At 45.4% G+C, this 13,164-nt stretch overlaps 1 protein-coding gene across 1 annotated transcript; it reads left to right on the top strand.

Moving 5' to 3' along the window:
- The first annotated feature begins 421 nt into the window (after positions 1-421).
- Positions 422-11,909, top strand: LOC101973328 (SEC14-like protein 3). Its single transcript, XM_005341878.4, has 12 exons — positions 422-582; positions 1,586-1,661; positions 1,904-1,947; positions 2,080-2,139; positions 3,379-3,567; positions 4,885-4,980; positions 5,635-5,695; positions 6,846-6,929; positions 9,319-9,425; positions 9,822-9,961; positions 10,047-10,216; positions 11,058-11,909. The coding sequence occupies exons 1-12, from the start codon at positions 529-531 to the stop codon at positions 11,177-11,179; spliced, it is 1,203 nt and encodes a 400-aa protein (XP_005341935.1). The 5' UTR covers positions 422-528; the 3' UTR covers positions 11,180-11,909.
- Positions 11,910-13,164: the final 1,255 nt, after the last annotated feature.

Below are 13,164 nucleotides of genomic sequence, written 5' to 3' on the forward strand. Positions count from 1 at the left end.
ATTAGCCTCCCCACAACTTCCAGCAAAGTGAAATGACCGTTGTGTAGACTAACCAAGCTTTTGACTCCTACCCTGTTGAAACTGGGTAGAGGAATAATCCTTGAAAAGTCCTAGGTGTTGAGTCTCTTCATGAGTAAGCTGAAAGATGAGACTCAGGGAGAAAGGGCACTCAATTTCTCTGAAACTCCCCATTCTCCAGGCGTTGAAGCACTATTGGGGCCTCTTCAGATATTCACTCTGGACCCCCCGGGGCCACAGAGGCCCATCTCCTTCCCTCCCAGCTATCTCTACCTGGCAGGGGACCTCAGGCTCACCTTTGGTCCCTGCCTATTCCCCAGACCTGTCCCAGAGCCAAACATGGGACCTCACTTAATCCCAGTTACATAATGTGCAATCTAAACAGTTGTCCTGGAGGAGGTGCCTGGAGCCACGCCCAGAAGTGGGGGCAAAAGGCCCCAGCTGCACTGGGGCGGACAGGCTTGGGCCTCTACCTACAGTAGCCACCACTCCTTAAGCTCAGCCAGCACCATGAGCGGCCGAGTCGGAGACCTGAGCCCCAAGCAGGCAGAGACCCTGGCCAAGGTGAGAGTCCCTCTTCTTGGAGCCTCATGGGAAAATGGCTGAGGGTTGGGATGGGAAGGGGTGACCAGAACCCTGCCCTACTCTGTTAATTAAGCCTATCTTTGGCATTGTCTCTTTGCTGTCACTTTCCAAGGGGTCAAGTTCCAAAGGAGCCCAGTAACATCAGCCCTGTCCAGGCAGGTACTGAGAGAAAAAAAAAATAAAATAAAACATTTCTGGCAATAGTCTGGGTGATGTCTACCCAAGATCAGGCTTGAGCCAGATCCTCATCCAAGAGCCAGACCCAATAGCTTTATCTAGCAGCCTCTTACCACCATCTTCTCCCTCCCAGGCCTCTTAGGTGGAGGCAAAAGGATGCTGTCAGTCTGCCCTATCTCCCTGAGTCCCTGAAAAGATGCCCATTCTCTAAGAGACAAATCAGAATGTGATGCCATGCCCACAGAATGGAGAAGGGAACATATAATCACTATAATCATTAACCATGTTTTTGTAGAAGATGGGAAGAAAAAGTCCTGGTGGGCTCACACATGGCGGGAACTAAGAATATATCCATACTCCAATCCACTTACCAGCCCAATCATTTATCCTTTCTTCCACCACCCATACTTCTTGCCACTCACCTATTCATATGTTCACTCCTATTTTTCATTCGCTCACTATCTCTCTGTCTGTTTACCTTCACATTTTTCCTTCTGCTTATTCACCTACCAATTCATCCAGCCATCTAGCCATCCACCGATATTTCATTCCTTTTTCTCCATCCATATAGCCACTTATTCATCACTTTATTCTTTTTCTACCCACGTATTCACCCATTAATCCTCCTTCCATTCGCCTACCTATTCAATGATCATCTCTCCTTCTATCCATCCATCAACCTTTCCCTTCATCAGTGTGAGTCAGACTCCATGTGGAAGGGAAGGAGGGGCAATCACAAGAGCTTTAAGTCTGAAAGCCAAGGCCAATGTGAGAGAACAATTCTAACCAGCATCTCTCTTCCCAGTTTCGAGAAAATGTCCAGGATGTGTTTCCAGCCCTGCCTAACCCTGATGATTATTTCCTTCTTCGTTGGCTCCGAGGTGAGGGCAGAGGTGGGGGAATTCAGAATGAGGGGCAGCAAGAGGGGCCTGGTCAATAGCTTCAGAATGACAAATGGCTCTCAGGATCTGACCAGACTATCTTGCTTCTTATGTTCAGATCTAGGTCAGGGAAATAAGGTCCTACCCAGGACCCCAGCGTCCCCCATGGCCTCCACTGGCTAGAAGCAAGGCAATCTATGTCCTACCTTACATCTTTTTTTTTTCAATCCATCTTCCCACAGCTCGGAATTTCGACCTGCAGAAATCAGAGGCGATGCTCCGCAAGGTGCGACCAACTCCCTCTGGAGATCAGGGGACAGGTTTTATGTGGGGCAACCCATACCTCATTCCCCTACTTTCAACTCCTTCTCAGTGTGCTGGAAGTCTGGTGGGACCTTACCACTCCTTTCCTTTTCAGCATATGGAGTTCCGGAAGACCATGGACATTGAACACATCCTTGATTGGCAGCCCCCAGAGGTGAGTCAAATCCACACCCCAAACACCTCCGTTTTTCATGGGCATACCATCCAAGAAGCTTGTAGTCACTGGGGACCATGAGTGGAGAGCAAGGCTGAGAAACCTCTAGAACTCCTTGGGCCTAAAGGCTCCTCTTTTGTAATAAGGGGGCCTTACAAGATTGAGGCCTGAGGTAAGAATTTATAAGCATGAGCTCATTTACATCACAACTCCATCAGATGTGTGCTGTAATTTCCATTTTACAGATAAGGACACTGAAGCCCAGCAAATGTTCAGCAACTTTCCCAAAGTCTCAGAGACCCAGAGTGGGACTGGGATTTGAACTCAGGCCCTTCTGGCTCCCCAAACTTGGGGGATCTCTGAATGCCATGGTTAGCTTGTTCCTCTGCACCCCTCCACACTAGGGCTTTACTCAAAGCATCCTGTTTGGGTGGGAAAAGAAACAGCCCACAAAAGTCCTGTTAAGATCAGGGACACCACTGGAGTTACGGTCATTAATCTACTGAGTAATGATCATAGCTCCACTTGTGGGGCATGTGTTCCAGGCCAGACTTTTTCCAATATTTTTTGGAGACTTTTTCAAAAGGAGGTAGAATAGACTCAGAGAGGTGATGTCACTTGTACTCAGAAAGGTTGTTTTAATTGCACAAGGGCACACAGCGGGGAAGAAGCTGGGTCTGTATATGAACCAGATCTATTAACCTCCAGAATCCACATTCTCCATCACTAAGCCCAACTACTCTCCATAGAAAGGGATGTGAAAGATTTGGGGGACAGAACCAATGATGCCAGGGGGAAGGAAGGACAGCAGAATAAAATAGACTTTATTTTTGCTGTATGTATATACGTGACTGCATGACCAATGTGATTCTGCAACCTGTACCCTCAGAAAAATGAGAAATTATACCCCATCAGATTCAAATGTATGATATGTCAAGATCATTGTACTGTCGTGTCATGTGTAATTAATTAAAACAAATAAACAAAAAAGAACCAACAATTCCAGAGGCCTTGAGCTAGGCCCAGCTGAGCCCTGGATTAGTTATCTATCTTGTGCAAACAAGTTCCTCCTCTTCAGAATGCTAGTTTTCTTATTTGGGACAATTGTGCCACCTTCCAAAGGAGGACCAGTGCTTTGCACTGTGGTGGATATAAGCTTGGACCCCACTGGCCAGCCAGGTCTAGGGGGTCTCCAGAGAAGTATAAAATGTCAAGTTCTGTGCACCTTTCCATGCATAGGTGATCCAGAAGTTCATGCCTGGGGGCCTGTGTGGCTATGACCGTGATGGCTGTCCAGTGTGGTATGACATCATTGGGCCACTCGACCCCAAGGGGCTACTCTTCTCAGTCACCAAGCAAGACCTGCTCAAGACCAAGATGAGGGACTGCGAGCGCATCCTACATGAGTGTGATCTGCAGACAGAGCGGGTGAGGCCCAGATCAGGTGGGGCAGGTGAGGCTGCCAGGGTGTTTGGTCTCAGGAACACACCTTTGCTGTCTGCTATCACAGTCAAAAGCTCCTGCAGTTCTGCAGCTTACCACTGTGTGGCCCTGGGAAGTTGTCTCACCTCTCTGAGCCTCAGTTTCTTCACCTACAAAGCAGGGATAATAATAAACAGTGGTACAAAGAGTAAATGAGATAATGTAAGTACAAATGCTTGTTAATTTACAATGGGGTTACCTCCTGATTAGACCCCTTGTAATAAGAAAATATAAGTCAAATAGCATTTAAGACACCCAACCTACATCAAAGTTTATCCTAGCCCACCTTAAACATGCTCAGAACATGTACATCAGCCTGCAATTGGACATTGTGAGAGAATACTGCATCACCAGCTTGGGAAAAGATCAAATTCAAAATACAGTTTCTGCTGAATACATGTTGTCTTGCACTTCTGTAAAGTCAAAAAATCATGAAGTGTAACTATCAAATTGGAGCCGTCTGTTTATGGCTTAGCATATAGGCCTAATATATATTTCTCAACCATGGTAATTATTGCTGTTCCCTCTGAGTCTTTGCTCTTGTTGTTCCTTCTATCTGGATAACTCCCTCCCCCACCAAACATATCTACCTCCTAAAACTTTCCTTTGCTCTCTCTTATCTATCCTAAGTCTCAAACTTAGATATTGCCTTCTCTGAGGCCCCAGGAGGATTTAAAAAAAAAAAAAAAAAAAAACTCTTCTATGTTCCAGAAACCCCTGGGCTATTCCATCACAGCACTCATCACAGGACTAGGATGCTTTCATCATTTTCATCTCCTTGATCAGATTACAAACTCTTTGAGGACCAGAACCAAGAATTATTAAGAATTATCCATTATACTCTCAATGTCTGGCACAATTATAAAAGCCTAATGAATAACAGTTGGACAAATGAATGGATGGATGGATGGATGGATAGATAAGTGGATTGATGGGAGAATTGGTTCATGGGTAGAAGGATGGATAGATACATGGATTGGTGGAAAAACTGATGTTTGGGTGGTGAATGGATGATAGGTAGAAGGATAAATGGATTGATGGGAGAATTGATATACTGGGTGAGTAAAATAAATGGATTTCTGGGAGAATTGATCTATGGTTGGGTGAATGGATGGATGAGTGAGGAAATTCATTCATCTTGTCTACCTTGCTCCTCTGCTGACAGAGTGGGGGACTGCAAGAAGCTTGAAGGGTCATGTGCTTGGGTTACCATCTCCCAATCCTGCATCCTGAGCCCTGGAACTTTTTGTTCATCTTTCACAGCTGGGGAAGAAGATTGAAACCATTGTGATGATATTTGACTGTGAAGGCCTGGGACTGAAACACTTCTGGAAACCTCTGGTGGAAGTGTACCAGGAGGTGAGAAGAAGGCCTATGGGCACATTCCTCTGACTTGATTGGACAGCCGATTTGGCCTGCTACAACCTTGATGCTCACTCAGAGCCAAAGATTAGCAAAAAATGGTTGCCTTCCCTAGATGCCATCACTGCCACTTGGAACCCAAAGGGTCTTAAATATGCTTCCCAAAAGATTCCATAGAGAAAAACTCAGGGACAATGCTATATTTAGATCCCAGGGGCCAACTTCCAGCAAACTCTTCCCAGCCCTGTTGTGCTATACACTGAGACTCAGACAAGTCAGTTCACCTCCTCATGCTTCCGTTTCCTCACCTCCCAAGTGAGGATAGTGATGTAGGGTTACCACAGTAAGTTGCTATCTAAAGTATATACATAGTTCTGGGTAAATTGTGAATGTTTCATAAAAAGCAATCCTTACTATTATTATATATATTATTATATGTTACTGTAACATTTACTCTTAAAATTATCATATACTTGTTATTAGAGTGTGGTTATAACGGTCTTGAGAAAGAAGGTCCCCCATAGAAGCCAGTTAAGGTGATGACAAGAAGGAATACCCTCTAGAGCCCTCTTCCATAAAGGAGATTGAAAAGGAGATGAGCATAAGAGAAGATGAAGCATGATCCCTGATGGGGTTTTCTTGGTCCTGCAGTTTTTTGGCCTCCTTGAAGAAAATTACCCAGAGAGATTGAAATTCATGCTCATCGTGAAAGGTGTGTGGCAACTGACTTCACTCATCTGTGCCTCCATTTCTTCATCAGGACCATGAGGATGATAACAGTGCCTTTGTCCCAAGGTTCTTGTGAGGCAGGTTGGTGGTGGCTTGGCTGCTCATAAATCCCTGGCATACAGTAAGTGTGCAATAAGTGGTAATTTCTACGGGTGGCCTTCCTGTCATAGGAAGCAGCTCTAACCCACAGTGATCTCTCCTTTCCCAGCTACCTCCAGCAATTTTGCCTTTCTGGTTTGTTGCCTTTGGGAGCCTCTATTCTTAGGTGTGCTTCTCCTATTTCCCTGGCCAACTTATCTGTTCCTTGAGGACTGGACCTCTAAATCTATACTTCTGTTGTATTCTGTACAGACGTGGCGCTGTGGGGGCTTCTCACTATGTATTTGGATAGTTGTTATTGGGGTATGTGGGTAGATGGAAGGCTGGGTATATAGTGAATGGTTGCTTAATTGTTTGTTAATTGGGCTGCTTAGTTGGTTATGCAGTTGACCGGTCAGTTGGTTACCCAATTTGTTGACCAATTAGTGGTTGGTTGGAGAGTCAGTTGTCAGCTTGATTGAGTTTGTTTTCTGTTTTTCTAAATTTTAATAACAATATGCATTAATTTTACAAGTAGGAAAGACAATAATTTTGGTTGATTGGTTGTTTGGGTGGCTGGTTGGCAGGTTGATTAGTTGGCTCATCTTGGACGGTTGGCTGACTGGAGAGAGCAGATGGTTGTGTGGTTCAGTTGTTATTCAGTTGGCTGGTTGGTTTGCTGTCTGGCTGATTTGCTAGGTGATAATTTGACTATTCAGTAGGTTGGCTGGTTGGTTGGATGATCAGAAGGTGAATTGTTAGACTATTTGTTGTTGGATATTTGGTTGAATGGTTTATTAGTTGACCAAATGTGTAGCTGATTAGGAGGTTGGATGTTTGCCTCTTTTGTTAGTTGGATGGGTGGTTGATAGATTAAATGATTGGTTAATTGACTGTTTGTTGGCTGGCTGACTGATAGGTTGGGTGGTTTATTGAGTGAAGGGCCTTAGAAGTGGCCAGGGTTAATAATTATGACTCTTCTATATCATCAACTATAAGCATTATGGAAAGAGTGGACCAAAGATATTCTTTTCTCCTTATTTGTATCTCTCCAGCCACGAAACTCTTCCCTGTGGGCTACAACCTCATGAAGCCCTTCCTGAGTGAGGACACTCGCAGAAAAATTATAGTGTTGGGAAGTAAGTTGTTCTACCACCATTCCCTGAATCCTATACATGAGCTTTGAAGTGAGATTGGTCCATAACCCCATTCAGAACTTGATACATCACCTAGAGTCACAGTCTCCTGTTCCCAAAACTGAGTGGATAAGTGGATCTTACCATATGGAGTCTATTCGGAGACCTACCCCTTTGGTGAATAAAGCATCCACACACATTAACTTATCAGTTTCAGCCTGGTTGCAAGTCAACCTCTGGTCTATGGGCCTCAGTTTTCTTTCAACACTCACAACCTCATTGTTTTAAAGGCACCCTAGACTGAGGAAGATGAGAAAGAAGAACAAGAAGAGCAGCTATGATTCAGAGAAGGAAGGTCTAATAAGAAGGGATTGGCTGTATATGGTAATACACACCTGTAATCCCAGCTACTCAGAAAGCTGAGGCAGAAGGATTACAAGTTCAAGGCCTCTCACACAATACCATAAAAGGGACTATATAAATAAGCAGTGATGCAGCCATTTAATGAATTATGGACAGTCATGAAAAATAATGCTGTGAGTGAATATTTAATGTCATAGGAAATGTCAATAAGCGAAAAAACAAAAGTGGTGTGGACAGTAAAATCTTATTTTTATAAAAACAAGTGTACCTTGGCTTGGCATGGTGGCACACATCTGTAATCCCAGTGGCTTAGAAGGCTGAGGCAGGAGGATTGCAAGTTCAAAGCCAGCCTCAACAACTTAGCAAGGCTCTAAACAACTCAGTGAGACCTCTTCTCTAAATAAATACAAAAAAGGGCTGGGGATGTGTCCCACTGCTTAAGTGCCCCTTGGTTCAATTCCAGGTACCAAAACAAACAAACAAACAAGTAAATATATGTTAAATACACATATTTTTTTTCTAGAAGGGAATACAACACAATATTGATTTTTTTTTCAGTCCTGGGGATTGAACCCAGGGATGCTCTACAACTGAGTTATGTCTCTAGCCCTTTTTAAATTATTTTTACACAGGACCTAGTTTAGTTACTCAGGCTGACCTCAAACTTGCAACACTCTTGCCTCAGCCTCCTGAGTAGCTGGGATTATGGGTTTGTACCACTGTACCCAGCTGAATATTGATTTGTTGGTGGCAAGACATCATGTATTTAATGTTATTATTTGTATTTTTCTGTTTTCTAATTTTTAATAGCAATATGCATTAATTTTACAAGTAGGAAAGATAATAATTTTTTAAAGTGACAGAGTGAGAGAAAGAAGAGAAATGGCTCATAAACTCAAACTAATGACCCTGAACTTGGAGGATAACATCTCCCAAGCAAAATGGTCAGATCACAGAATCAGGAAAACTGAGGACCTAAGAGTAGTTGTGGAGGTCCTGTAAATTCTTACTTTCTCTCCATTTTCAATACCCAAGTTTCTGCCTCTACCCAGTTCCATTAGGATGGGCAGTGGATCACAAGATAGCCTGTTTTGATAATCCCAGACTCTTGCCTTCAAAACCTGCCACATCCTGAGCAGTATGGGCTACTTCCACACTCTGGGCCCCAAGTCTATGGCCTCTGCCCCTCTTGGTGTCCCAGAGGCTCAGTGCCTTTGGCCCTAGTGTTCCAGGCATTATGGCATTTGCCCTTATCCCACTGGACGGAAGGAATATCCTCTGATCATGGGGGTTAGGCTGAATTAGCCATAGGACTGAGCATGGCATCACCCCAGGACTTAGAACTCTTGGAGCTTTGCATAGAATATAAATGACAGTAATTGGCACTATGCATTATACACTATGGTTGTGGTGATTAAGGGGCTAGGAGTCCCTCCAAAGGCTCAGAGCTGCCCATCCCCCACCAAGAGGTTTAACTTAATCACTGAATGAGTTGATGAGGACCTCAACAAGGTCCTGGTCCTCATAGGTCTTTAAAGTCTCCTTGAGAGCTGGGCATAATGACACATGCCTATTATCCCAGCTTCTTGGGAGACTAAGACAGGATAATTGCAAGTTAGAGGCCACCCTCTGCAGTTTAACAGGATACTGTCTCAAAAAAAAAAAAGATTTGGGGAAGTTGTTCAGTGATAGAGCACCCTTGGTTTCAATCCCCAGCACTATGAAAAACAATCAGTAAATAATTTAAAAAATTAAAGTCTCCTTGATACAATTAAACAACTTTTAGCTTTACTGCTCATAATTGGGAGACCTTGAAGAATGTGCAAACCTGTAAGCCAATGAGAAGACATTTCCAAAGCAACAAGATGCTGGGAAAGACACTAAGAGGCCTAAGAGGCTGGGGAGTTGGCCTTGGCAGCCTAGCTCTTATAGAGTTTGGAGAAGCAAGTTTGTGGCATCCTGGAGGGTGTAGGAGGCTGATTGGTTCTCTCTGTGGTTGGTAACCACCCTTTAATCTCCCTGCCCCTAGACAGCTGGAAGGAAGGTTTGCTGAAACTCATCAGTCCTGAGGAACTGCCTGCCCATTTTGGGGGAACCATGACTGACCCAGATGGGAACCCCAAATGCTTAACCAAGGTACAATGAACTTAAGGACAGGGCAGGGTTAGGGAGTAGGGCTGGGTTCCTTTTTCACTTGTTCATTCCACAGATATGTGTGCATAGACACTGGTGTGTAGAGACCAGGTGTTGAGCTGGACAGCTTCAGGCATGCCTTTATGAGGGTTCTGAGAAGCTGTGTAGGCAAATTGAAAATAAGGGAATTTTGACCCAGAAGGATCAGCTAGAGATGGAGGCTCCCAAAGGAGGCCCTGGCCCAGCTTGGGGGGTCAAGAAAAGCTTCAGGGGAAGGCAAGGTGGGGACAGGATGAGCAGGATACTTCCTGGAGATGGGGACATTGTCACAGGCCAGAGAAACAGCATGAACAATGGCCAGGAGAGGGGAGCAAGCCCCCTCCCATCCTATGTCTGCAGATCAACTATGGTGGGGAGATCCCCAAGTCCATGTATGTGCGGGACCAGGTGAAGACTCAGTATGAACACTCAGTGCAGATCAGCCGTGGCTCCTCACACCAGGTGGAATATGAGATCCTGTTTCCCGGCTGTGTCCTCAGGTAGGGAGAGGCCATAGTCCCACCCCCAGCTGGGCCCTAACCCCTCAATACCTATCAGACTGAGCAGCAACCTCTCCCCTCATAGGTGGCAATTTTCATCTGATGGAGCTGATATTGGATTTGGAGTTTTCCTGAAGACCAAGATGGGGGAGCGCCAGAAGGCTGGAGAGATGACAGAGGTGCTGACCAGCCAGCGCTACAATGCCCACATGGTGCCTGAAGATGGGAGCCTCACCTGCTCGGAGGCTGGTGTCTGTAAGTCTGGGCATGGTTTCAGAAGGCAGGAGCCACCTGTCCTATAGTTGAGGAGAGGAAACAGGAGCAGTGACATCGCCCCACATAAGGACACACAGCCTAGGTTAGTGCTACTTAATCACACTTTCATTTACTAGGGCCATACCCATGAACACCTGCCTTGTAACAAAAGCCAGAGACACACAGGCCCTGAAGGGATTGAGGGCCACAGGATATAGGCAAGGGACAATAGGGTGGTGTAAATTTTCCTGCGAGGAAACTGGAACTCTGGAGAAGAGAATCAATTTGTGCAGAGCCACAAAGCTGAATGGGATCCCAGGGTTCCACCTTAGCCTTAGTGTAGCTGTATAACCCATGCAAAATTTGACTGATCCAGGAAGGACCCTTGGTTTGCTCACCTGTAAACCTGAGTTTGTAACTCTTGCCTCTTGGGGTGGTTGAGAGAAGGCAAAGGGTATGCAGCAGACCTGACTCAGCATCCACTCTGTCCAAAGGGATTGGGAGGCCTCTGATGCTCCCAGTTGTCTCCCCTTGCATGACCATCATGTGCGCATCCAGGTGTAGAAACAATGAAATATAATGATCATTGTTCTCCTTGCCAGTTGATGCAACTAAAGACAGGCTTGGGCACATGCCAGGAGGACACATAGCCTAAGTTAGTGCTGCTTACAAGCTCTGCTCAGGGGTTTCAGTTCCAAAGGGGAGGTAAAAATCATGGTGAGAACTTGGGCCAGCCTGATAAAGTCCAAAGGAACACAAGCCCATCTTCCCTCACAGTCAGGGCAGGGTTGCAGAGAGTGTAAAGCCAGGCTCAACTGCCTATTTCCCATCTGTCCCCCAGATGTTCTGCGCTTTGACAACACCTATAGCTTTGTCCATGCCAAGAAGGTCAGCTTCACAGTGGAGGTGCTGCTCCCAGATGAGGGCATGCAGAAATATGAAGAGGAGCTCACCCCTGTCTAAATGGATCCCCATTTCTCAGAGACCCTTAACCCTCTGTTTTTGCTCTTTGCCCCCCAATTCCCTGAAACTGATCATTAGATTTCCTGAGTAGAGAAAGAGCTACCCTAGGGAAGAGTCATTCATCTGCTGGAGTCAGATCAGGGAAGGTTTGAAAGGCACAGCCTTGGAGGGTATCAAGAGAAGAGGAAGAAGAAAGAGTAAATGCAAGAGATGGATATCATTGAAACCCAATAATAGGGAAATGAATCCCCTAGCCTTCATCTTCACCCATCATCCTAAGGCGTTTGTGTGTGCTTGAACTCCTTTCTTTATCTAAGCCCCCTTTTCTTCCTCTCCCTATATATGCTTATTGTATACTTGCAGAATCAAACAGAAGACCAGAAGGTAGGAAACGGGCAATTCATGGGTGTGTGTAACAAGGAGGAACCGCTATGGGGCGAGTTTCAGCACCTTGGACAGGGGTAGAGGTGTGCCAGGGATGGACTCCCTGCTGGGACCCAGGTCCTCTGGCCTCCACTTTTTTGTAGTTGCTTCCTCTTGGGAGTCTCAGGCACAAAAACTATGATAGGAGATGCCTCCTTCAGACCTTCTCCCATCCATCACTTCCACATTCACCTCCTTCCTTTGGAGAACTCAGCTTATATTTTAAGTAATTAAAGGAACACTTCTCAAAGCAAAGAATCCCATCTGACTAGCTGCTGCCTGGCATAATAAAAGCAAATCACACCTATCATTTGGTGAGTGTTCTCTATGCAACAGACATTGTTTCAAATACTTTCTGAGCTTAGTCATTTCATTCTAACACCATCCCCAAGGCCATGGATGAACATCAGTAGATGCCAAGAGGCACATTTCAAATCTTGGCTCCAACCAGGGCTTTAGGCTTCCTGCACTGCCTCTGCCTCCTGGTAGTAGCAAGTCCCCCTGCTCAGTTGCAACAGAGCAGCCTTGACGAATGATGGTACCCAACAGCACTGCTCACATCTACCTTAGCTCCCACAACACAAGATGTCTACACCCACATCCTCCAACCCTGATGATCCAATGGGAAAAGGCCAGACAACCCTATTCTTCTACCCTGTACCAGTGGTAATAATCTATTCTCTTTTGAGGACACTTGTGACATGCTTGGACCAAATTGTGGGTGCTGCCACCATCTTTGAAGAAGATAAACCTGTTTCCCTGTTTATTTCCAGCCCCCCACCTCCTTCCTTTGTCATCCCTCCACTGCTTGCACCTTGTCTGGGAAGAACAGCTTATCCTCTGCTAAGCATTTTCACAGCCCAAGTGAGTAGGTCCAAACCAAAGCAAGCTCAGACCAGACACACACAAAAGAATCTTGGTCACCAATAACAAAGTCAGCAAAGCTGTCTTCTATATATAACTACATCAATAATGACCAAGGGCAACTAGCCAGACCTCTACACACAGCTATGCCATTGGCCCAGCCAACCCAGACTGTAAAATCCAGATCTCTGGCTCTCAACACTTGCAGCTCTACAGGCCCCCTATTGAAGACAAGCATGCACATCCTTTGGGAGTGATTTAGAAGCTGACTCTGGGAACCCACATATTTATCCACATAGAGGTTAATGGTGCAGTTCAACATGAGTTGTATGCTGGCTTCTAGGGTCAGCCATGAACCTTCCAATAGGAAAGCAGGGAGGTATCTAGGGGAGGAGGGTTGTCCTTGACAAAGATCAGCATCATTCCCCAGCAAGTACACAGCCATAATTCCATTTATTCTTCAATGGTCCTAAATGGGTGATAGAGGCTTAGAGTGGTAGGTGAGATTTAATTCACTTAACTCTTACCTACCAAATAGGTGCTGTCGCAACAAGTTGTAAACTGAGGTCAGAAGCAATAGAGGCTGGCAGGTGGCCCCTACTCTGCTCTCCTCTTCTTCAGGCAATACTTTAAGGGTCCACAATGATCCATCTACCTCTTTACACACATTAGTCAGAATCCACCAGGCAGTGCTGAAG

Source organism: Ictidomys tridecemlineatus, chromosome 2 (assembly GCF_052094955.1).
Source record: "Ictidomys tridecemlineatus isolate mIctTri1 chromosome 2, mIctTri1.hap1, whole genome shotgun sequence".
NCBI classification, from domain to species: Eukaryota; Metazoa; Chordata; class Mammalia; order Rodentia; family Sciuridae; genus Ictidomys; species Ictidomys tridecemlineatus.

Coding starts and splice junctions, on each gene's coding strand:
- LOC101973328 (XM_005341878.4), top strand. CDS start 529: ATGAGCGGCCGAGTCGGAGACCTGAGCCCCAAGCAGGCAGAGACCCTG. Junction 583..1,585: donor AGGCAGAGACCCTGGCCAAG/GTGAGAGTCCCT, acceptor CTCTCTTCCCAG/TTTCGAGAAAATGTCCAGGA. Junction 6,930..9,318: donor AAAAATTATAGTGTTGGGAA/GTAAGTTGTTCT, acceptor CCCTGCCCCTAG/ACAGCTGGAAGGAAGGTTTG.